At 28.3% G+C, this 27,439-nt stretch overlaps 1 protein-coding gene across 1 annotated transcript; it reads left to right on the forward strand.

The window, feature by feature from the left end:
* Positions 1–1,904: 1,904 nt before the first annotated feature.
* Positions 1,905–25,679, forward strand: LOC137808990 (uncharacterized mitochondrial protein AtMg00240-like). Its single transcript, XM_068610134.1, has 2 exons — positions 1,905–2,019; positions 25,399–25,679. Exons 1-2 carry the CDS (start codon positions 1,905–1,907, stop codon positions 25,677–25,679), a joined length of 396 nt encoding a protein of 131 aa, XP_068466235.1.
* Positions 25,680–27,439: the final 1,760 nt, after the last annotated feature.

Raw genomic sequence — 27,439 nt, forward strand, 5'->3', positions numbered from 1 at the left:
AATAATAGATTCTAAATTTAGTAGCTAATTAGATACCAATTTAAAAACTATTTATCAATAATAAAAATTAATTTAAAAATCAATATTTTATTTCTCTAAAATAGTCTCTAATTTAGTCACTATAGCAACTAATTATTTTTTGTCTCTAAAATTAATTTTTATTTAATAATTATTTTAGTAATAAATATCAATTTAACCTAATTAAACTTTCATAACAAATAAAATAGGAATGGGTATATCCAATCCTAATATATTAATTTTATATTATATAAATAAATAGATTATAAAATTTAGAAATATACATTTATTACTAAAAAATGTTTTGTGATATATTTAAGAAAAAAAATCAATATAAATACTAAATAATAAATTGAAAATTCTTTTATTACTACAAGAAAATCATCACATAGAAACCAATTTTTAGAAACCAAAATAATTAGTTGCAAATAGTAACTAAATTAGATACCATTTTAGAAAGTAAAAAAAATGATTTTTAAATTAGTTTCTATTATTGTTAAATAGTTTTTAAATTAGTATCTAATTAGTTACCAAAATTTTAACTACCAATTATTTAGTTTCTAAATTTGGTAGCAAAAACATTGGTCGTTAATTAGATATTGTTTAACAATAATATAAACTAATTTAGAAACCAAAAATTTATTTAATCCCTAAAATAGTCACTATACCAACTAATTATTTTTTGTTTCTAAAATTAGTTTCTATTTCATAATTTTCTTGCAGTGTGATACATTACTATTTGAAAAATATTTCTTTAAAAAATATGTAATTAACTTTAAAAAACGAATACACGAGTTTTTCGAGAAAAACAATTTAATAAAAATGAAAAAAATACATGAAAGATAATGTTTTCATTTGAAAACGAAAATTCCTATTTATAATGATAGTTTTGGTTCTTTCACATAAAAAAACATGGTTTACTTTATTTCAAAATCTTTTTAATTATTTTTTTAAAGTTTTCTTCATATTAGGACCAAACAACATGCTGGAGGTCTTCTGCACGTAGGTATCATGCTCAATTAATTTAGTAATGTGGTAAAAACATTTAAGCATGTATATCTTAGATGAATTGATGTTGGTTATACAAAGTGTAATTTAATTCTAATTCAATTCCATAAAATCAGCTCATGAGTTGAGGTTTGTACCCACTTATATACAATAAATTATCTTTATCTCTAGTTGATGTGGAATCTCCAGCACATCCCTCACACCGAGAGTGACAGCTGGGATAATATATTATGGGTGATCCGATAACGATCCAATAGCGGGTGACCTGATAAGCCCAACAAACACTCGTCAGGATAAATTCGAAATGGCTCTGATACCATATTACAAAGTGGACTTTAAGCCTAACTCAATCTCATAAAACCGACTCATGAGGTGAGGTTTACACCCATTTATATACAATAAATTGTCCTTATCTCTAGTAAATGATGTGAGATCTCCAATAATTCGTAATCTCATTCACTAATTAGAATTCTATTATTTTACAAATTCAAATATTACCATAAAATTATATTTTTGTTTGTAAATTTTGTGTAATACTCATAATTTTGTAGATTTGAAGCAATTTTAATGAATAAAAAGTTTGTTAAAATCATGTTTTTATTGTAGGTGTAATTATTGAGTGAATGAGATATATTTTTGGCTTCTGTCTGAGATAAGAGTAAATTAAAAGTATAAGCACATTTATAATTTATGCAGTTTATAAAAATCTATAGAACGTATAGAAGAATAAACAGAAGAGGTTTGCAGCAGAGTGAATAACACGTTAAGGGACAAAAAAGTGAAGCAAAGACACGGGTCTTGTGCATATGGAAGTGCAGTGTACGTACCTGTGAAGGGGACAACAAGTACTGCATATATACTATGAGTTTGTGGCTAATATGGTTGGTGTTGCCGTGCATGCCATGGCTCAACTTGTTCCTGCTATGAGACTAATACCTGCTTCTATTCACAACTTACTTCCCAAAAGTTTGTTTTCTGGGATGTTACAAGCAGGTGAGACAATATGGTGAGAAAAATATGAGAAAATTAATGAAAAGCTTCACACACATGAATGAATAGGGGGAGCATAGTTTCTTCACTGAGGTTGTTTCCCAAGAGTGTGAGGGGATCTATGTTTTCTTTATATAGGTAACTTGGATGTTGATGGAGCATCACATAATTTTTTTTTATTAAGTTTATGATTATTATTAAAAAATAACTACAAAAATAACTCAATTTTAGAAAAATTAACTTGTAAGGTGATTACACTGTTTTTAGGCTTTGTTTAAACAACGATGTAGTGGAACCATCACTTATATACTATGAATTAATTATATCTTTATTTAATGTTCAAATACAACTATCTAGTAGTGTCAACTTTTATATTAGATTATATATTGATGTGTAGGATGACAAAATAATTTAACAAACTTTTATTATGAGAGATTCAAAATATTCTGATATTATATTAAAAAATAGCTTTTAATACAATTAAAATTATTTAAAAACATTTTTTCAAAATTTAATTCAAACAAAAAATCAATTTTAAAGTATAATTTAGATGAAATTACATGATAAAATATTAGTACAGATAAAATTACGTTTAATAAAAAATTAAATTTAAATTATTTGAACATAAAACATAAATTTTAAAAAATTAATCTTTTTAAAATCAACCTCAATTTCATAAGTTTAATATATATATATATATATATATATATATATATATATATATAAAAATTTTAAATCATTCTTCTATGAGTAATATTTATCTTATCAATAATTTTATTTTAATTAATTAATTTTTAAAAATATTTAAATAAAATTCATTATGATTAGAAGTATCTAAAATTGAATATCATGGTACTCGTATATATCTCATTAAAGTGATAAAAATACATGTATTTTTACTCTTAGATATTGAATAACGATATTTATTTAATATGCACACAAATGGGCTGAATATAATTTTTTTCCATCCCCAATTATAATGAACTATTCGTTTTATAGTCTTATGCGTAGAAAAACTTCCTCTTAAATGAATACATTAGTTATAAGGTGCGATTGATGATATGTCTTCAGTTTAGTAGTTAACTGTCTAGAAAATTACTTTAGAGTAGAATTGGTATATTTTAAATGATTCCTGAATATTTTTTTATCTAAAATAAAAAGGGCATATAAATATAAATTCAGTTATTCAAGTCTCATTTTAAAAATAACCATTATCTCTCTAGAAAGTTTTTTTCCTTTTCTCTCCCTTCTCTCTAAGATTCTGACTTCCTCGCTCATCAGTTTGACGATCAGAGTCCACCATCAGACTCCTGACAATGAGTACTACAACACTGTCTGATTAGAATCTATGATAGAGTAAGTTCATTTTTGCTCTTCTCTTTGAGTCAAATTTTGAACTTGTCAAGTTGTTTTTGTCCTTGCTTTGCATGTGACTCTTTTAGCTTCAAGGTTAATCTATGTTAGCTTAGGGTCTTAGTGATATAGTTAGATTTTTTATTAGGACTTTGTGGTGCAGGTTAAGTTACCTTTGAATTTTTGGTGGTTTTGGAGCTCTTAGTGAATATCTACTAAATTTCAGGTAAGGAAAGTTAGCCTTATTTTCCAATAGAACACTAGGTTAGAAGATCTGGATGTGAGGGTGACGTGGTCACCAGTCTCAAACTTTCTTCCAGGATTGTTTGTTTTAAGTATATTAGTAATTGACTGAGATTTGAGTGTGAAATTTGATATATGATTGCTGTTATAAAATTATAATGTTGTTGATTTTTGGTTGTTTGATGTTGATTTAGAGGAATTTTCAGCTATAGAATGAACTTTTTTATTTCTAAGTACACTCTGGAGTCCTTTAGATCAACCTAAAATATTTTCGATCAATTCAAAATTTTTGGTGCTCTCTGGTGTCATTTAGATCAACCTAAAATATTTTCGATCAATCCAAAATTTCTGGTGCTCTCTGGTGCCATTTAGATCAACCTAAAATATTTTCGATCAATCCAAAATTTCTGGTGCTCTCTAGTGTCATTTAAATCAACCTAAAACATTTTCGATCAATCCAAAAATTTCTAGTGCTCTCTGGTGTCATTTAGGTCAACTTAAAATATTTCCGATCAATCCAAAATTTATGGTGCTCTTTGGTGTCATTTAGATCAACCTAAAATATTTTTGATCAATCCAAAATTTTGCATACATATATGGATATTACTATTATTATTATTATTTTAGCATATTTTATTTTGGATTACTATTATTAAGTAACTTCTTGGATATATTTGGATTGTTAGAAAGTTTAAATTGTATGTTACGATTGTATGATGTATTGATGTGTTAAATGAAGTGTGAAATGATGTGAAAGTAAGATCAAGACATAGTATTTTCAGAAAAGAAAATACCGTGTTGAGATTGTTGTTAGGGTGTATTGATTTGTAAGTATCCTGTGAATGAGACGATCCTGACTCTACTGATATAATGAAATCACATAAATGAAGTTATTCAGTTGGTGAGAGTCGATGGAGGTTCTTATGATTTTGTCTGGGGTTTGAAATAGAACCTGGTCTTTCAGGTCATATGAATTTACCCTGTCATATGAGTGGATGAGATACTAAGATAATTATGCGCGTGGCTGTGTGGATTTCACAGTAGTAGTATGACATGTGTAGGTCTCTGGATGTTAATTTCAATACACGAGTCTTCCAGAAGTAGAGTAAAGTGTCTATGTTATATGAGTCAGTAGAAGTCTGACATGTGAAAAATGAATATTGAATTTTAATAGACACTTGATGATTTGAGAATTTGTATGAGACTTGATGATTTATGTTTTATAAATTTCAAATTGAAATTTTATAGAATTTTGTTTTATATAGCTAGCTTACCTGTTATTTGTTTGTTTTTGTTTCTTTAATTTGTGATGATCGTGTTAATTTACACGGGAGGTGATAAAACTCCTTAATGAGCAACTGGAGAAATTAGATGCTTTTATGTTGAATCTTTTGTTTGTGAATTTTGTTTTGTGTGTAAATATTAATATCCCTATGAAGAGGGATATCTTTTTGAGATACAATTATGAGATAGTTGTATATATTAACATGTTAATTAGATATTACTTATATATATATATAAAATTAGAGATGTTACATTAAGCAAACAGAGTGTATAAAAAAAGACTAACATAATTTTTTAGGACTAATTTTAAAAAATATAAAAAATAAAAAGTATATCTTTTGGATGATTATTTTTAAAAAAAATTAAAGAGCTAAAAAATAACTGTGTGAAATTGATTAACAAAAAATTTTAATTCTAAATAAATCACGTATATATAACTATTAATTACAAGTTTTATATGATAACTTGGATCTGGTACCTTTATAATAAAATATTTAATAACATGTTTATATTTTGATAATACTTACATATGAAATATATGGATATAAGGAATAAAATAATTTTTAATAGCTAAAATGAAAAAGGATAAAATATTAAGAAAAACTAATTTTAATATGTGAGATTAAAAGAAATAAAAGAAACAATATATAGTGAAGTTGAAGATGAATTGAAGAAAGGATTTTGGGGCGGTGGAATATAGGCATGACGTTGGTGCCAAATTCCACAAAATGAGGATCCCTATTTAAATAAGTTATCATGAAATTTGGAGAATCCAAATCTGATTTAAATACCTCACCATCAAACCTTTTCCAAAGTGCACTTCTTTATGACTTTGATCCTCCATTTTCCCATCACTAGACAATATTTATATTCTATTTACTTTTAATTCTTATAAAAAAATCTTTGATAAAGACCAAAATAAATGTTCTATGTATTATAAAACAATTGCAATAGTTAAAATAAAATAACTAATCATTTTCATAAGAATTGAGATTCATTAGTTTTTTTACTATGTGACAAGTTTTTTTCTTTGTTATTCAATGTGTTTCTTTTTCTTTTGTTTGATGGGTGTGTCTTCAAAAAATGCTTTCAAGATATAAATAATTTTATAAGACCATTATCTTTATCATGTTACACACTATTTGTTTACATTTATTTTAATATGTATTATTTATTTTCTCTTTAGTTTGGAAGGTGAATGTATACCTTAAGTAAATTGAGATATAAGTAAGATAATGATTGTATAATAAATGAATAATTTATACATAAAAAACCTATTTATATTTATAATATTTTAGTAGACTTTGTACCTACATGTAGTGGTAGTAATGGGTTAAATCAAGTGTAAATTTGATTAAACATATCGTTACTTCTAAAGTAAAATTTTATACTTATCTTTGTTTGAATATTTGATAAGTATGAAAGTTGTGTCTAATCCATGTTTCCATTAAATAATGTTTTTAATTTCTCACACTTCCACAATTTATTAATTGATGTAAGAAAGTTTAGATGCTTATTACTAAAATGCAGTGTTTTGTTCTCAAAATATTTTGATGCATTTTACCATCCCAACTCAACTAGTTTTGTTGGAGAATCCTATAAATATCGTGTATAAAATTTATCATGGAAGCATGATTTTCATTGACAAAATTGTACTCAAATGAGTTTTTAATATTTATTTTATTCTTTGAAGAAAATGAAAAGAGAGATATAAAAATAATGTAACATTAAAAAAACATTTTTTTTGTTAAACTCTACTTTTCTGATTCTCACGTGTCCAATAATATGTAAAGAGAAGAAATAACAGCTTTTATCTGGGCAGTTTCTGAATGCACGTGCACAGTTTCCCTTTCATTGCCCATCATTTTTCAACCTTTTTTTTTGTTTTTTATTCATAATTAGACAACCACTTGAATTTATTAGCCTTTAAATTATTTATGAAATATATTAGTACATTAAAAAAAATATAAACCAATTTTTAAAATACAAAAAATAATTATTTATTATAATAACTAAATTACATATCACTTTACAGAAATTTGATTTTATAAATTAGTTTTTATTATTATTAAATAGTTTTTAAATTAATGTTTAATTAGTAACAAAGTTTTTTTACTAATTATTTAAATTCTAAATTTGGTAGAAAAAACTTTAATTGCTAATTAGACACCAATTTCAAAACCATTTAACAATAATAAAAACTAATTTAAAAATCAAATTTTTTTTAATCTATAAAATGGTATTTAATTTAGTTACTATAACAACTAATTATTTTTTGTCTTTAAAATTTTTTATTTTTTGTCTTTATTTTTATTTTATTTTATGATTATCTTTGTAGTGGTATGTAACAAATGTTACAAAGTAGAAAAAACTCAGTATTTTCTCACAGTAGTAGTGTATAACATTTGTTACCAAGTAGAAACTCACTAGTTTTTCAATTAGATGAAAAAATTTATTTGGGACAAATTTTAGAATTAAAATATTGTTAGGGATTTCATCATGTATCCTAGATCACCAGTAACCCTAAATTCATAGTGATTGAATATAATAATGATGTCACATTCCCGATTATTTTTAAAGGCTAAAAAATGTGTTCAATTGTTGATTTTTGTCTTCTATTTGTACAAAAGAGATATGTTTTGACCTGTTTAAGTATTAATTTGGTCTTTTTATGGATAATCTCCTTCACATATGATTTGCTCTTACTTTCTATTCAGTTTCTAATTTATTCACCTTTGCTTTATTCCCTTTTAGGATAGAATTAAATAATGATATATCTTTGTGATGTAACTTAGAACAAAATAATTATTAGGGAATAAAACTCCTCAACTGATAACATTTAAAGCTATATTTAATATTCATAATTCTAGACACAAGCTACTTATTTCATCTTTAAATTTCTACCGGAATAATTATAAGAATTATTATTATTTTGCTGTAAACGCATATCTAACTGACTTAATTCATAATTAAATGAGTAGAATAATATAACATAATGTACAGGACTAAAAGAATGATCTAGCCACACGTGTTTATATAACAATAGCCCAATTATTGATCAAGGATTATTAATAACACGATCTTTTTAATTTTTTTTATTCAAAACCATGATCTTTGTAATTAGTAGATATTAAGAGAATGAAGCAAGAGATTGGTGAAAAGGAAAAAAGATTGATAAACCACGACCTGAAACAGTGTGAATGAGTGAGTGAGTAAAGAAAGTTATCATGATAAAAAGTCAAACTATACAAAGGCAAAAAAACAACGTGGTGAGTTAAAAAAAACAGCTAAGCAATGAAAACGAGGTCTAAATGTTGCTTATTAGTTGATTTAGAAAAGTTTTGTAAATAATTTGTTAAGAAGTGAATTTTAAGTTTAATTTAATCACTACAAGAAAATCATGAAATAAAAACCAATTTTTAGAGACCAAAATAATTAGTCGCAATAGTAACTAAACTAGAGACTATTTTAGAAATTAAAAAAAAAAAATTGGTTTCTAAATTAGTTTATATTATTGTTAAATAGTTTCTAAATTGGTATCTAATTAACAATCAAGGTTTTAAAAACCAAATTTAGAAACTAAATAATTGGTAGTTAAAACCTTGATTACTAATTAGATGCCAATTTAGAAACTATTTAACAATAGTAGAAACTAATTTAGAAATCAATTTTTTATTTAGTTTCTAAAATGGTCTCTAATTTAGTTACTATTGTAACTAATTATTTTGATTTCTAAAAATTGGTTTCTATATCATGATTTTCTTATAGTGAATCTTATAAAACAATCTATAAGATGATATTTATATCCACTTTTATATATATATATATATATATATATTATAAAATGTCATAATTTTTAGTAGGTGACTTGATCAACAAATTCTCGTTAAGATAATTTCGAGATGATTCTGATATCATATTAAGAAGTAGATTTTAAGTATAATTCTAAGACAGAATTTTACATCGATGGATATATTATGAAATATGTATTCTTTAATTGATGTAGTATGAAGATAATAATTATAGTTATAGTTATGATGGTTTTGTGGTGATGATTGGGGTGTGGGTTATGAAGAAGATGTGTAGAGCATAAATAAGGAGCCGACAAGGGTGCTTGTGGCGCATAGCATTAATTGGTTAAACAACTTGACATGATGAGCTGCGTTTGGCATATTAGCCCACTAATTCAATTAATGGGAACTCTATGTCATAGCTTCATAGCTTCATACTTCTACAACTGTCTTCGGTAACTATCCCAATTGCACCTTATGAAACTTCCAAACATTGTGCTTGACTTTTTGATAACGATTGTTTGGGGTAGTAGGCTATGAACTTCTACAACTTTCTGTTACTTAATTTAATCCATTCATTTACAACTTTCTCCAACTAAACCACAACAACAAGAAGATGCATGCTTCGTGCTTTCTAAATTATTGTCAATCTCCTCCTCGCTGTCAAAAAGTAATATTCAAGACCAACTCTTAGTTTCACATTTTTCTTTTAAATTCATATTCATACTTTTGAAATCAAATGAGTTAAGAGTTTCATAGTATAGAAGTGAGTGCAAACTTATCTTATGAATCAATAAGGTTGAATTGTGTTTAAAGTCCATTCCTTAATATGTCATTAGAGTCTATTTGAAAATTATTAAGAAGTGAACTTTAAATCTAATTCAACTTCATAAAACAGGCTCATGAGGTAAGGTTTGCACCCACTTATATACAAAGAATTGTCCTCATCTCTAGTAAACGTGGGATCTCCAACAAAAATCTTATTGATTAAAGGTTGAGTTATATTTAAAGTTCAATTCTTCAAATTAAATATAATCTTAAGATCTCTTATATAAATTTGTCTATAATTTATTGGAAATGAAAATCTTTCATATATTTCTTGTTGTAATAAAGGACATCAACATCAAGTCATCCATTATCTATCCATCCATAAATATAGTATCATGTACGAATTGGAGGATTTCATATGAGATGTACCGAAAGTCTCACATTGATTAGAACTTGAATTAGATTTGAAGTTCATATCTTAAAAATTGAATATAATATTTTAATCTCTTATACAAGTTTGTCTATGATTCATTAGAAATGAAAATCTTTCGGATATTTTTGTTGTAATAAATAACAATATATTATAACTAAAAAAAATTAATTATAATATTTCATATACATTAATCATCAACATAATTTATACATATTATAAACTAAATATATATTACGATTTTAGAGTAACATTCTATACTAATTTTACATAGTAAAATTTTATAGTAACTTTATAAAAAAAAATTAGAATAAAAGGACAGGTGAATGGGTACAAATGTTTTGAATGATAGAAATGGAACAACTGGATACAACTTAACGAGAATCATATTTGGTTGTGAAATGAAAAGCATGGAATAGTGGTAAGTGGTTGATGTGATGAAGATCTTCAAATCCTAATCTTCTTTTATATTGACTACAGCAAAAATGGTAGATGTATATGTGTAAGGTCATTTCAATACCTGTCATGACCAAAGTGCTCTCACAAGAGTTAAGGGTTTTATGGTGCCTTAATCATCTCTATACAGTGTAGTTTTGTTGCAAATAGTAAGACACAGCTTAAGCAAGAACGTTTTCATTATATGACAAGTAAGAAGGGTAAGAAAGAGTGTATTACAAAAAAAATTTGATTTGGAAAAAGCTTATGAGAGTTCTTCCGAGGGTTTGTTGGTGAGGTCATGGTTTTCCCACTTTGGCATCTATTTTGCGGGATGTGTAGTGGAACATGCACACTCTGCAACCTTTCTTATAAAAATTATGAAATATAAACAAATTTTAAAGATAAAAAATAATTAGTTGTTATAGTTATTAAATTAGAGACGTGACTAAATTTTTTTTTGACTTCTAAATTAGTTTATATTATTTTTAAATAGTTTTTAAATTGGTATCTAATTAGTTATAAAGTTTTAGCTACTAATTATTTATATTTCAAATTTGGTAGCAAAAACATTGATAGCTATTTAGATACCAATTTAAAAATCATTTAACAATAATATAAATTAATTTAAAAATCAAAAGTTTTTTAGTTTTTAAAATGGTATCTAATTTAGTCAATATACCAACTATTTCATGATTTTCTTGTAGTGATGAGAAGCAAATGAAGCATCTAGGTCAAAAATAAAAATAAAAAATATATTGTTGGATGGAAGAAAATTAAAATAAAATAATGATATTATTATATAACTAAAAAAAGTAATAATTAATCAAGAAAAGAGATTAAGTTGAGTTTCTCAACTTGAGTGGAAAAAAATTACTCATTGTCAAGTTCAAGTTAACTACGGTTTGAAGTGAATTTTACTTTTAACTGGATCTGGAAAAAAATTAAATATATTGGTAAACTGATTAATGAAGCTAAAAGTTAATTTTGGGTGTTTCAACTTAAATTCAAACACATAAGATAGTTTACACAACACGTTTTTGTCAAAAATCATGTACACAAATATTTCTGTATGTAAGAGTCATACTTTTTTTATATAAAAAAAATTCCACATTTCTACTCTATCAAATAATCAATATTTTTTTACTGAGTAAAAAAACCAAAATTTGGTCCCTAGGATTTAGAGACACTAATTGATAGGTACTTGAATAATGTATCGTTATAGTGACACATTTTTCAATTTTTACATGGTTTATAGACACAATGAATAAATATTGACACTTGAAAGATTGAGATACTAAGTGATAGGTGTTTGAATAATTTTTTTTTTATGTAAATCAGTCCATGAGTAATTTATTGTCTTCTATTTAAGTCCTTATGTTACTTTTAAAATCTTGTGAAGAACCAGACAAGCATTCATGTAAATAAAAAAATCCTTATTATATTGGATAACCCCTTTTTCTCATGATCAATCATCACTTACATTATAACATCATTGTTTCTTTTAATAAACTCTCTACATTCGTCATACCATTTGTTAAGTTTTGTTATTGAAGGATTCACAATATCTTGAGATAACTCAAGAATGACACCTATTGAAGTCACTTCATTCCAAAACTCTCTTTCATTTTCAAAATTTCCTCTTGGGTAGACTTTATAATCAACATATCATAGTATATTACATCTCATTGAATGTGTTCATTTTCTCAAACAGAAACATGATTTATCATTTTAACCCCATCAACAATGTCCAGTTAAACTCTAATAAAACTTGTGATTTGACCCCACTTAATATATAAGGATACATTTTCCAATAACATGTTGGTATCTAAAAACTTTTACTAATTAGATAAGAATTTAAAAGTTAGTTATTTTTTTTATTAATAATAAAAATTGTACTGATCGAGATTAGAAGATCTGGTAGCATCCAATATCGAAGGCCATCTTATTGGTTAAGGTAAAAATCTCAAGATAAAAAAGAATGTGTGACAAATCAAGTAATTTTATTTTTATGATTATACACATTAAATATGGTCCATCAATAATATAGTCCATTACAATCTATATAAATAAACACATCAGACAAAGTAAAATTACATTATTAATATAACAATTATTGCATCTCGAATACCAAACACTTACTTGAACGTTAGGGTTGGTTTGAACCATTATGCTTACAAAAAGAATGAAAAATAGCAAAGGTAAAAATCGACCGAGATGAAAGTAAATGCTAGCTTACTAGTAAAATCTACCCAACATGAGACGACCAATATACTGCCAACAACTTTCGGGTGGGGAGCCTACTTGACAAGTCATCAAACACAATGAAGATCTCCATGTCCTCGGCATTCGTGGACGAACGAGGCCAAATTTTATACTGAGTAGAGGTTTTGGTCCAATAAAAGGGAAATTGAGTTCCCTTCTCATCATAAAAGTACTCCCTACCCTCCGGCTTTACAAGGACTTTAAAAACTTACCCTTGAAGTCTTTGTATGAGGAGGTAAAGGGAACAAAAAGAATGTTACCCGACCGACTTGTGAGTGACAACTAACTCACAGGGTTGGACGGGTGAGAACTATAATAATGAGGAAAAGCTTGGGGAGAAGGACAAAGATTAAACAAATTACAAACAAGTCAAAAGGCTTGTAATGTGACCTAAGAATTTGGATGTAGCTGAGTCGGAGCCACATTGAGCATCTAGAGAATGCCCATTGTGAACTCGTCGAAAAGAAAAGTTATGTGCAGATCGGTTGGGGCCAGATGATCTGGTAACACCTAATATCGGATGTCCCTTAACCAGCTAAGATATAAACCTCAAGATAAAAAGGTATGTGCGACAAATCAGGTAATTCCATTTTTATGATTATACACATTAAATACGACTTACCAATAATATAGTCCATTACAAACTATATATATAAACAAACATATCAGACAAAACAAATGTACGTCATTATACAACAATTATTGCACCAAACACTTATCAATAATTTTTTAATATATAAAATAATATCTAATTTAATTAATATAATAACTAATTATTTTTTTCTCTAAAATTAATTTTTGTTTAATTATTTTTTTAAGTGTACAATACCTCCATGAATTACATGAAAAATTGTAAAATTACAACAAAATCGTGAAAATGAGAAAAAAAAATAGAACATAATTTACAGATATAGAAGATTAAATTTGAAAATGCAAATATAACTCCAGAACATGAACTCATTCACTAATTGTATTTCTTACAATAGTGAAGGTATAGGTGTGAAAAGGAGAATAAGTATTTCTCTCCTATCAAATAATGCCATTTAAATCCCTAATAAAGAAGATTAGATTCTAAGAAGAATAAATCATACAATAAGATAAGATTTTGTTGGTTATTGAGATTTTATTATTATTAATTCTGATTTTATTACCCTTAAACTATTTTACCGTTATATTGCATTAATGGTCATTTTACAGTCTGTTAGTATTCCTATGTTATAGCTTCCAGTAATTGTAATTTTATTATATATATGATTGAGTAAATCAAAATGAATTGGATCATTTTGTCAACTAATTATAAAGGTGAAGATAAGATCAAAAGGGTGCGTCTTCAAACCCTAAGACGCCAATATGAACTGTTGCAGATGGAAACCACAAAGACTATTGATGTCTATATAAATAAAGTTATTGCCTTGACAAATCAAATGAAGACCAATGGTGAAACACATTCGGAGCAGACAAAGGTGGAAAAGATTTTGAGGTCTTTAACTCCCAGATTTGACATGTTGTCGTAATTGAAGAGGCCAATGACATTTCAAAAATGACAGTAAGGTTATTGTCTGGTTCTCTACGAGCGCATGAGCAGCGGATGAATGACAATAAGATTGAAAAACCAATTGAACAGGCTTTACAAGCACAAGCCTCAATTGGTAGCTCCTATCATAAACATGGTAGCTATTTCAGCAAAGATCAGTGGCCAGAATCATGGAGGCGTTTAGCACGGGGAACGTGGTCGCGGAGGACGAGGAGACATTTATAATAAATCAAATGTTGAGTGTTATAATTGCATAAACGTGGCCATTATGCAAATGAGTGCAGATCAAAAGATGATAATCATGCTGCCAATTGTGCTCAAGAAGACAGTAATCACATACAAAATGAAGAGGATCATACAGTACTAATGACAACCACATCAAATGAAACCCCAAACAATCAGACTTGGTATTTGGATACAGGTTGCACAAATCATATGTGTGGTCAGAAGGAGTTGTTTGCAGATTTGGATGACTCATTTCGCACAAAAGTGAAATTCAGTGATGGCAGGTTCGTTCCGGTGACTGGAAAAGGGCGAATTCTTATCACATTGAAGAATGGTGATCACAGGTACATCTATGATGTTTTCTATGTACCTGATATGAAAAGTAATTTGTTGAGTATGGGACAACTGGATGAGAAGGGTTATGAGATGCACATAGTTGAAAATAAATTATCAATTTTTGATAAAAAAAGGTAATTTGATTCTTAAAACCTTTTTATCAAAAAACCGCATGTTTCCAGTAGATATTCAAATGGGTGATTTCAAGTGCTTGAATGCAATAGTGAATAATGAATCGTGGTTATGGCATTTACGCTTTGGGCACTTAAATTTTCAGAGTTTGGAAAATCTTTCCAAAAGAAATTTAGTGAATGGTTTACCCCATATTCATCACCCTGATCAATTGTGTGAGGCTTGCATTTTTTGAAAGAATCACAGGATACCATTTGTTAAGGAGTCTTGGCATGCAAAATTTCCTTTGGAGCTTGTTCATACAGATGTTTGTGGCTCGATGAACATATCATCAGTTGGAGGTAATAAGTATTTTTTAACCTTTATTGATGATTTTTCAAGGAAAACCTAGATTTATGTATTGAAGAGCAAGGATGAGGTATTCCACTGCTTTAAAATATTTAAAGCATTTGTTGAAAGAGAGAGTGACAGACAAATTAAGATGGTGCGTAGTGATGGAGGAGGTGAGTACAAGTCTAATGAATTCAAGAGGCACTGTGAAGAACTTGGGTTGCAACATAACATAATTTACCCCTACACACCTCAACACAACAGAGTTGCCGAGAGAAAGAATAGAACAATCATGGACATGGCGAGGAGCATGCTTAAAGCGAAAGGTATGCCAAATTATTTTTGGGCTGAGGCTGTAACATGTGCGGTATATTTGATAAACAAATCACCCACTCGGAGTGTTCCTAACACAACTCCGATTGAGGCATGGAATGGAATCAAACCCAATGTGCAACACTTGAAAGTATTTGGGTCCATTACTTATGTCCATGTCCCTAAGACAGCAAGATCGAAGTTGGATGATAAGGCAGTGAAGACCATTTTCATTGGTTATAAAAATGGAGGATACAAACTGTATAATCCAATGACAAAGAAGGTGATTATTAGTCGTGATGTTACATTTGCCGAAGATGAGGAATGGCAATGGAATGCAACAACTGAAATGGATTAGAAAAAAACGATATATTTACGTTTTGAACGATGATGTGGAAGATGAAGTCACTCTTGAAGCACCTACAATTCAACCTGAAGCTGTAGTTCAACCTGAAGATGTAATTCAACCTGAAGTTGCAACTCCAATTGCAACTATGATGGAGCGACCAAGAAGACAGCAACGACAACCTGTACACCTTCAAGATTGCGAAGTAAATCTTGATGATGAAGTTGATGACAACGGAGATTTGGTTCACTTTGCTTTTCTTGCAGAATCAGAACCTGTGAGACTTGCCAATGCCATTCAACACCCCAAATGGCAAAAGGCTATGAATGAAAAATTGATGGCAATTGAGAAAAACAATATCATGACTCAAATTGGAAAGGTTGTTCCAAATCAGAATTAAGGGAGGATGTTGGTTATTCAGATTTTATTATTATTAATTCTGATTTTATTACCCTTAAACTATTTTACCGTTATATTGCATCCTATCTTATAGCTTCCAGTAATTGTAATTTTATTATATATATGATTGAGTAAATCAAAATGAATAAGATCAGTTTTGCAATTTTGTACAATTACGTTCAATCAGTTGCTACAACCTTTTGCCTTCTCTTATTTCCTTCCATTAGTTCCTACAGATTCTACTTATCTTATTCATCTGCTTGTGGAAACTCCTTGTAATGGATGAGTACATGAAACATTCAGTAAATTGTGAAATTATTGAAATAAATATTAATAATGTTTCTAATGATTTAGGAAGAAAAGGAAAATTTTAAACGCAATTGATGAATACATTCTATATCCACTATAAATTTGTATTATATATCATAATTTTGATTTTAAGTGTTCATCATTTGAATAAATGAGTTCTAAAAGATGATTCATAGTAGAAGGGCTAATATTGCAACCTATTATAATATATTATTGAGAGAGAAGGTTTGAACTAGAATTCGACAACCCCTGCCATTTGCAGGTAGAAAGTCAATAAACCTTTTGCCATTTCAATTTTTCGATAAAAGAATTGTATACGGTGACTATGGTTTGGAGATAAAAATATTTCTTAGTATATAAATAAGTATAAATCTTATTTTATAAAGTTGATTTATATTTAAAGTTCACTTCATAATATGGTATGAGGGTGTAGGATTTTGTTTAAGGGTTGTAACACCCCTAAAATATCTCTTTTAATTCATTTATTTTTTGTTGATAAAAACTGGTATCAGAGTCATTTAGAGTCTATCCTAATGAGAGTATGTTGACTTTATCAAATCATCCGTTATCGGACCATCCATAATATATAGTTTCACGCATGACTTGATCGTCTCGATTAGGCTTAAAGTTCATTTCTTAATAACTACAAATGATAGTTAATTCGAATGCATTGATAAATTCAAATAATTATACTATTATCTAATTATAAATAATTATGTTTGATAAAAGTATTAGTTTTACAATAATTATTTTAAAAATTATATTCCAAATAATTTATATTAATTCATGGTTTAAATCATTAACAAAAGAGAACATTTTTCTTCAATTCAAAAGGGTAAAAATACATAGACAATATTTCTATGCATGGCATTAGATATTCCAAAATAACCTTCATATCCACTTTACCTTATAATAAGTATAGCTTTTTTTAGGAGATTTCTCCAAGGACTAGAAAAAGTTATCAAAAACAATACTATCATTTGTTTATTTCAAATTTTGACAAGTTATTTATTAATTAATTATATTAGGAGAAAATAAAATTAGTACATTTTATTTGTTCAAACCATAATTAGGGTTTTTTCTGTCGAAAAACTAAACATTATTAAGGAGTAAAGAGAAACGTACTTCAAACGAGAAGAAATGGAAATAAAAGTGAGAAGAAAATAAAAATATTATTTCTAAAACATGATTAATAAAGAAAAGAAAAATTAAGGTAGAGTTTGAATCCTATAATGATCTAGGAAGAATATGGCATATCATCAATGCATGTCACTGTTTCTATGTTAATAACCAGTCATGGTGGAAGCTTAGGAAAAGTTTCCAACAAATAAATAATCACTTTGACTTCTTTCATATTTGAGGGTTCAAAAATCCTTGGTGACACCTTTTTGTGAACCCCACATAAAAAAAATAGCGTAAATTTTTTAACATCCTTTAAATTTTTCTGTACATTTTCTCTTGTTTCAAAATAAATAAAATATTCCAAAATATGAAAATTACATATGAAATTTCCATTAGGAAATCAAAGAGATTGGTCCACACAAATTAAAGGGTGCAAGAAATTGGACCAAAGAAATTACATTGCAGAATCACCTTGGAAAACTATGGGCCTTATTTGTGAGCTGAGTCCAAATTTGTATAAGGCTTCTTTTTTCTGCACCCCTACATTTTTCTTCCTGCACCCCCACAATTTTCTAAATCCCAAAACTGGCCTTAATCTTTTATTTGAAAAAGGGCAGCATGGTTACCGGAAATAGGGATCTGGGAGTGTGCTATGGATTCATCAATCCAGAACTCAATTTTTTTTTTCGGATGAGGGGGTGTTCCGGAAGCAATTTTTGCATAAATTATTGATTTTCAGAATGCTGAATCCGGAAGCCTGATTCTGTTACGGATTCGTGAATCCGGAATGCTTTTTTTTAATTACGGATTTCTGAATCCAGAATACATATTTCTGTTGTGGATTGATGGATCCAAAATGTTATTTTTGAATGGTGGATTTTTGAAGGTGAAATGCATATTTTAAATTATGGATTGGTGGATTCGAAATTTTACTGGAAGTGCCAATCCGAAATTTTTCCGGATTCCATAATCCATAATGCAAAAAAATAAATACAGTTCAAGTGCATTTTAGGGTTTTTAAAAAATAATTTGGACAATTTCGTCTTTGCATAACATTATGGGGGTGCAGGAAGAAAAATGTAGGGTACAGGAAGAAACTGCCTTTGTATAAAAGGTACCTTAATTTGGGTCCTAAGGATACATGGGCCATTTAAGTTACTCCCAAGATAAATTACTTTTTGCACCTAATGTTCTCTTCCTGCACCTCCTTATGGTGTTGGAAAGGTCTAAATGTCTATTTTTGTTTTCTAGATCACGAAATTCGGAAATATGTCTGAGATCATACAATTCAAATATTTTTGGATTTTGTAATTCAAAATAAATTTTGATTCGCAAAATATATTCTGAATTTCTAGGTTATTTAATATAAAATATATTTTTAAATTTGGCAATCTAAAAATATATTTTAAATTTTATAATTTAAAAATACATTATGAATTGTATTTGAATTGTTTTTTTACTACATAATCTAGAAACATGTTTCATTTCAGAATGCATAACTCATAATATATTTTTAAATTTAAAATATTATATAATTTATAATATGTTTTTATATTTTTAATTCAAAATATAAACTTTGAATTTTACAATTCAGAATTTATAATAGATTTTCAAATTATATATGTATCATACCTAGATATGTATCCAACCTTTAAATAATTTAGACTTTTCTTATACCTATAAAACTACAAGAAAAAGGCATGGAAATGCTAAAAAATAAATAGTTCAATTCCATCAAAGTGCAAATAAAACTGTATGGTTAAAAAGATACATTAAAATTTTACTGATAGATTTTTACAGTGGAAAAGGCATATGAAAGAGTTAGATTTGTAAAGACCTAAGAAAAAGTACGATTAATAAGCTATAATATGTCTTTAAGGATCAATATGCAAAGTCATTTGTTTGAATCATATCTAAACTACTTAAAATTACATTTTCAATTGCAAAATTAGGATTAAATATCAATAAATACAGTTGCTTTCGTCATTAATTTGTAGTTTAATATTTTTTAACGTACTTATCGGACAGGAATGAGTTTATCTAGTGTAATTTTTCTTTTTGTTAACTATCAAATTAGTGTAATATGGTAATGTGCTATAATGAAAAAAAGTTGTCGGTAAATTTAATATAAAAATAAATTATTAACGTTTCACCAAAAATATAGGCACACTTTTTTTTTTTCATTTTGACTAGAGTGATCACTGAAATTTAAAAATAAATATTTTACAATAAAATTAGTCGATGAAATTTAGAACGACTAAAATGAATTACAGACGATTTTATCATCACATGAAATATGAAAATGTTTTGATTTAGAACAATACTTGAAATGCAAATGCAACTCTTGAAGCATGGGGGATAAATATTTTTTAGATATGATAATTTTATCATATAAATAAAATCATTTTATTATATTTTCCATGAATCAAATTAATATAAAATAAAATTAAAATATAATTTAATTTTTGAAAATAATAGTATAGTTATAAAAATAAATTTTTAAAGAAAATAAAATTTATTAAAAATTAAAATAAAACAATATTTTTTAATTTAAAGATAATAAAATACGTATCACAACAATAAGATGCTGTATAACTTTAACTATTATAAATAATTATTTTTATTTTTTGTGTATACTGCGACGAAATTTAGTTATAATTAAAATCTCATGTAAAATTCACAAATTTTTATCCCTAAATCAATTCTAATAAATTATTGCCACTTTTTTTTTATCTGTGCATGAATTTTACAATATTGTTTACTTATCAGTTTGATTTAAGTTAAAATTCAAAACCATCAAATTAACTAAGCTTTTTAGTTAATTCTAAATAAATAAATAAAATTAATATTGAGTTATTAATTCAATTCTATGAGTTAGATTAAATATAAAATATTATTTTTTAGTTTCTATTCCCACATAATTTATTATAATTTAGACAACAGTTAGTATTATTTTTAATAAATGGATAACCTTTTCTATAATCATAATTTGATAGATTTCATTTCTATTTATCCATAATATCATAAAAAAATTAATAATAAACAAAATAAAAAATACTAAATCATAAAATATCAAACTATCAAATAAACGAAAAAAATTAGAACAAGGGTCTAACTGGTAAAGATTAAAATATATAAATTTCAATAGTTAAAAAGAAAATAAAGAAAATAAATGTTATATTTGGGTTACAAAAAGAAAAATACGAAAACCTAAACCAATCGTCACATCATCCATTTATTTATAGAAATCATACAAAAAGGATAACACTATAATTAATTCAATAACTTTCATGATATTTTTTTTTTATATTTTAAACGTCTATAATTCATATTCAATTATAACATCTACACCAAACAAATTTATAAAGATTCAACACTATCATGTTCTAACCAACACTATCATGTTCTAACCTTAAAACGGGTAAAATCTAACTATTTTCTAACTCAATAAAGGCCAAATTGATTCAAACTTACAACACTCTACATAAACATAAAAGGATCAAATTTTACATTTCATGCTCCATTCATTCTCAATCTAGGATAACTATTGAGAGAGTACCGGTTACACAATTAATTATTTTGTTTTAAGTTTGTAAACCCTATAAAAAGGGGACATGCTCTTCTTTGTTGTACAAGTGAAAAACAATAACAAAAATAAAAACGAAGAGTTTCAATTCTTGCCTTGTTGATTGCTATTTTTTCTTCTCCTTCTGTAATCGCTGCAGGTTGCTCTTCAAGGGAGTCATCATGTTTCCTTTCTTCTTCTTTCTGAAACACACAATGAATGCTCGATTTTGTTTTTTTTTCTAATGTACATATATTTTTACCCTTTGGTCCCTCTGTCATTTTACTACTTTGCCCTTAAATATTTTCTACCATTTTTCTATATGGTATCATAGCAGGTCAAAGCATGCTCTACTTTTGCTGTTGATTTCTTGTTCTTTATTGTTTCTTGATCCTTTCTTGAGGAACAATGGATTCTAATTCATCAGAAACTACTTCTAATGTTGATGCAATGGATCCATGTTTGAATTTGACTAGTCCTTACGACTTCCATCATGGAGAAAATCCAGGACTGGTTCTTATCTTTCCCCCTCTTAATGAAACCAACTATCATGCATGGAGTAGAAACATGAAAATGACTCTTTTATCCAACCTCTTAATGAAACCAACTATCATACAAGGAGTAGAAACATGAAAATGGCTCTTTTATCCAAGAATAAACTTAAATTTGTTGATGGCAGGATTCCCAAACCCAACAGGAGTACTTCAAGTTTTGAAGCATGAGAAAGATGTAATGTAATGGTTCTTTCTTGGATATCAAGAACCTTATCACCACAGATTGCAGAGAGTGTTGTGTATATAAACATTGCTCAAAACCTTTGGGAAGATTTGAGAGAGAGATAAAGAGATCATTTTCGGATCTCATATATGCTCTAAGATTTGCATTCCACAAAACAGGGAGAAAGAAATGTTAATAAATTTTTTACAAATTTGAAAATTATTTGTGAAAAGCTAGAATTTCTTAGACTTATACCTAAATGTGTTTGTCGTGTTCCTTGTAATTGTGCTTTGTAAAAGATCTATGCTAAATACAGAGATTCATAATATGTCATTTGCTTCCTAAAGGTCTTGGAGAGATCTACAATAATGTTAATAGTCAAATTCTACTCATGGATCCTCCCCCTAATATAAACATTTTTTTCACTAGTTCTCCAGCAAGAAAGAGAACTCAAAGGTGCCACTATAGACATAAAGGTTCTCCTGAATACCAATGAAAAATCTGTCAACTGGAAACAACAAGAACAAGGTTCTTGGAAACCCTAGAATCTGAATGAGAATCATTTTTTTTGGAAGACTCAAGGAAGGGGAAATGCATGGCGTGGCCAAGGAAGAGGCAGAGGAAGATAAAATAATCAATTAAAAGAGTGTTCTTACTGTCATAGAACAAATCATACATTGGATGAGTACTACTCTAAACATGGGTATCATTCATGGTACAAATAGAAGAATGAACAGTTTAACACTAATCAAGATAGAACGTGTAATCTGAATGTAAAGAGTGACTCTCTACAAAACAAGAAGCAAGAAGAAACTGGAAGAAATTCCTTTACTACTGATCAAGTGTAAAGACTCCTACAACTATTATAATCCTCAACAAGTCATGGTATCAATCAGATTCAAAGGTATAATCATAAGACTGCTACAACTGAAACATCAACAAAAGGTAAGAAGTCATGGATCCTTGACATTGGTGCTACAGATCATGTGACTTATCTAAAAAAATCAATTAACTGTTCTTTACAAAATTAAACCTATAAATATAAAATTACCTAATGGATCTCTCATTACTGTTCATTATGCTGGAATTGTTCAAATTTCTGAAACATTAATCATATTCAATGTTTTATATGTTCCTGAATTTTCATTCAATATTATTTCTAAGTGATTAAAGACTTAAATTGCAAACTAATTTTTTCCCTTGAGAAATGTCAGATTCAGGACAACATTTCATCCAAGATGATTGGGCAAGTTGGTTTGTATAAAGGATTATACTATCTTCATGATTTTCACATTGGATTCGAAAATAATTTTTTTGTGTGCTTAACACTGTTCTTAACTGTAACAAAAACAATGTTGATCTTTAACATTACAGATTAAGACATCCTAGCAGCAAAACTATTGAATACATTTGTAGATTTTTTCGCTATGTGTCCTCTGTTTCTAAAATTGCTTGTGATACATGTCATTTTGGCAAACAACACAAACTCCCTTTTCATAAAGTAATGCATGATCTTTAAATGCTTTTAATATGATTCATGTTGATATTTGGGATCCTATTGGGGTTCCTTCTATTAATGGGCATAGGTATTTCTTAACTATTATTGATGATCATACTAGACACACTTGGATATATCTTATGAAATAAAAAACTGAGACTAGAAACCTTTTATGAAATTTTGTCATGTATGCTAAGAACTAGTTTAATCTTGATGTGAAAATTATAAGGTTTGATAGTGGTAAGGAGTTTGACTTTATTGAATTATATGATAAACTTGGGATCTTGCATAAAAGATCATCTGTTGGAACCTTTCAACAAAATTCTTTTGCTGAAAGAAAACATCAACACATCCTTAATAAAACTCACAGTCTTATCTTTCAATATGGATTACCTAAATCTTACTGGTCTTATGCTGTTGCACATGCTATTTACTTAATAAATAGATTACCTTCGGTTGTTTGGAAAAAAAAATTCTCCTTATGAACTTTTGTATAAAATTTCCCCAACTATCTTGATTTAAAAGTCTTTGGATCTCTCTGTTTTGCTTCCAGTCTTGGCAATAATCGTACTAAACTGAAACCCAGGTCTAGAAAGTGTGTTTTTCTTGGATATAAATCAGGTATAAAAGGGTATGTTTTATTGGATATTGAAAATAAGAAATCCTTATCAACTGAAATGTTATGGTTTATGAAAATATATTTCCTTATAAGAATAGTAATGATACTTCTAATATTAACTAAAATAATGATACTCAAAACAATATTGATATTTTACTAGTATCTCTAGTTAATGAAAATATCAATTTTGCTGACATTGATAAAAGGTTAAATAATTCTAGAAATCATATTTTTTTTGTCAATGAGAATTAGGACAACAACAGAAGAGACATTGGAAATAATGAAGAAAAGATAGACAATCAAGAATATCAAGCAGTAAGTCATGACACAACTACAAGTACTGATTTGAAAAAATTCACCAGACAGAGGAAGATACCTTCCTTCCCAAAGGACTATCATCATCAGGTTAATAGTTTCATAGTCAATGAATATGATAAAAACATTTTTAAGACCCTATATCCTTTATCATCAGTTTTATCATATAAACATTTGACTAGAAACATTTAAATTATACTCTTGCTATATTCTCTAATACTAAACCACAAACTTTTGAATAAGCATGTAGACAGACAAAATGGATTGCTGCTATGAATAAAGAGACAAAAGCTCTACAAGAAAATCACACATGGTACCGATCTACCATATGGAAAAACACTCATTGGATGCAACTGGGTTTACAAGATCAAACACAAAGCGGATGGTACTATTGAGAGACATAAGGCCAAACTTGTTGTAAAGGGTTATACCCAACTTGAAGGGATTGAATATTTAGATACCTTTTTTCCTGTTGCTAAACTTACTATTGTTAGACTTTTGTTAACCATTGTTGCAGCTAAAAATTGACATTTACATCAATTAGATGTTGACAATGCATTCTTACATGAAGACCTTGATGAAGAAGTATATATGATACCACCTCCAGGGATAATAACTGAAAGACAAAACCAAGTTTGCAAACTTACAAAGTCCCTTTATGGTTTAAAACAGGATAGTAGACAGTGGTTTGCTAAGTTGTCTTCTTTCCTTATTTCTTTTGGTTTTCTCAATCAATATCTGATTATTCTCTTTTTACTAGAAAAACTAAAAATTCTCCCACTGTTTTAATTGTTTATGTAGATGATATTACTCTTGCAGGAGATTCATTACAAGAAATTGAAAGAATAAAAAAATTTCTAATGAATCTTTTAAGATAAAAGATCTTGGTGAACTAAAATACTTCTTGGGTCTTGAAGTCGCTAGATCTAAGAAAGAAATTCATTTATGTTAAAGGAAATATGCTATTGACATCTTGGAGGAAATTGGAATGCTAGGAAGTAAACCTTGTTTTACTCTTTTATGTCTAACACTAAATTTTTGTTTGAAACTGCAGATAAACTTCAAAATCCCAATCCATATAGAAGAATCATTGGCAAACTCCTATATCTCACCAACACTAGACCTGACATAACCTTTGTTGTCCAACTCCTTAGCCAATTTGTTCAAGAACCAATAGTTCATCATCAACAAGTTGTACAACACGTTCTACACTACATCAAAGCTAATCTTGTACATGGATTATTTTTTAACAGTGAATCTAAAGTACACATTAAGGTCTTTAGTGACTCGGATTGGGCATCTTCTCCTGACACAAGATGTTCTATCATAATGTGAGTTGATTTTAGATGATTCCATTTTAGAGGTGACACTTTACTTATGATTTGGATTTTAGCAAATATAAGGTGAAACCTAGAGAAGATCTCCACTGGACACGAACTTAAGCAAGTGGTTAAGTAAGTGTGAAAGTTCACTTCCAAAGACAAAAGGAAAAACACATTATAAGGTGAGAATGATGTATGGTGTGGAATGTAAAAGACATGAAAGGAAACATGATAACATGAAGGAAATCGAAAGGAAAAGATGAAGCAAAACAAATATAGGAAGCATAAATGATAAGTGACGTATGGAAATGGTAGAAGAGATGAAGGAAGAAAGCTTATGGTGATGGAAGAGAGTTGGACACGCCACTTAGAGTGTGGTTTCTCCAAGATGAGTGTAGAGGGCCGCCACTTGAGAGCTCTCAACTCACTCAAGATAAGACCTAATGCTTAGAGCAAACTAGCCTCACACAATTTGTGCAAAGTTTCCTTCTTCTATAAAATTCAACATGAAAAATACAAGGAGTGTGACACCCTATTTATAGGAGATGGTGCATTGGAAAACAAGAAGCAAGGGTAGGATGGGAAACAAAAGAAAGGTGTGGCCTTAAGCATTGACTAAGTCAATGCCACACCATAAAGCCTATTCTTCTAGAAGATAGGTAAAAAATCCTAAACCTAAATGCCTTGTCATAAAAAAGTGGGCTTGAAACAAGCCCATTTCGCTATGAACACTCTTATTTATGCTAAAGGCACCTATTCTAGCCTATCTTGTTATTTGGAGCCCTAAAGTGAGCCCAATTTATTTATAACTTGTTTTATTATTAAGAAGATTAGAAGGAAGAACATTTGATGTTCTGGTCTTTGCCCATTTCTCCTTCTGGTGATGTCTGTTAGATTCTTGGTGGGGTCTTCACTTGAAAGTTGAGATGACTTCTCATAGTGTGAATGGTAATTTGAGTCCTTGGTCATCTCCTTGTTGGCTTGGATTGTATCATACCACTAGCTAGTGTATTTTCCTAGGCTACTCTCTTATTTCCAAGGGAACCATCAGGTTTCCTTTCTTCTTCTTTCTAAAACTCACACAGTGAAGACTCGATCTTTTGTTTAGTTTTTTTTTATGCACATATAGTTTTACCCTTTTGCCCCTCTATCATTTTACTACTTTGCCCCCTAAATCTTTTCTACCATTTTCTATAATAACCAAGTAAAACATAACATATACTTAATTTCATAAAGTATTTAAATAACAACATATGTCATCGAAGTCCAATTACAATTTAATCACTTTATCGAGACACGATATCAAATCACCATTTCAATCTCATTACTCTCATTACTCTCATGTTACTATATTTTTACATTTCAAAACACAACAAATAAAAAAATTTACATCAATATATCCATACATAAAGTACATCATTGTGACCGAGCTACACCCACACAATCTAGATTTTTCATTCTAAGGTGCTATCTTTTTTAATTAACTTGTCTTACTTGAAATTCTAATTATTTTAACAAAGCTCTAACAACTCATGCTTTAACATAGGAACTTCAAACTTGGGTATATAAAGCCCTAATTATAAAACCAAATTACCTCTACAACCTTAGATAATCAGAGATTCATTTTTATTCATCCAATCACACATGCAAACACACATTTCTAAGCATACAACCACACAAAAAGGATAAAGAGAAGCTTATTTTAAACAACATTATGATTGATAAACTATGTTCTTCTCTTTGTTAGAGTCATTATAACAAAGTTGGATCTTG

Source organism: Phaseolus vulgaris, chromosome 2 (assembly GCF_000499845.2).
Source record: "Phaseolus vulgaris cultivar G19833 chromosome 2, P. vulgaris v2.0, whole genome shotgun sequence".
NCBI classification, from domain to species: domain Eukaryota; kingdom Viridiplantae; phylum Streptophyta; class Magnoliopsida; order Fabales; family Fabaceae; genus Phaseolus; species Phaseolus vulgaris.

What these genes read in the sequence shown, in the direction of transcription:
- LOC137808990 (XM_068610134.1), top strand. Translation starts at nt 1,905, where the DNA reads ATGGTTGGTGTTGCCGTGCATGCCATGGCTCAACTTGTTCCTGCTATG. An exon ending in TTCTGGGATGTTACAAGCAG is followed by an intron (nt 2,020 to 25,398) that starts GTGAGACAATAT and finishes TTGAAACTGCAG; the next exon opens with ATAAACTTCAAAATCCCAAT.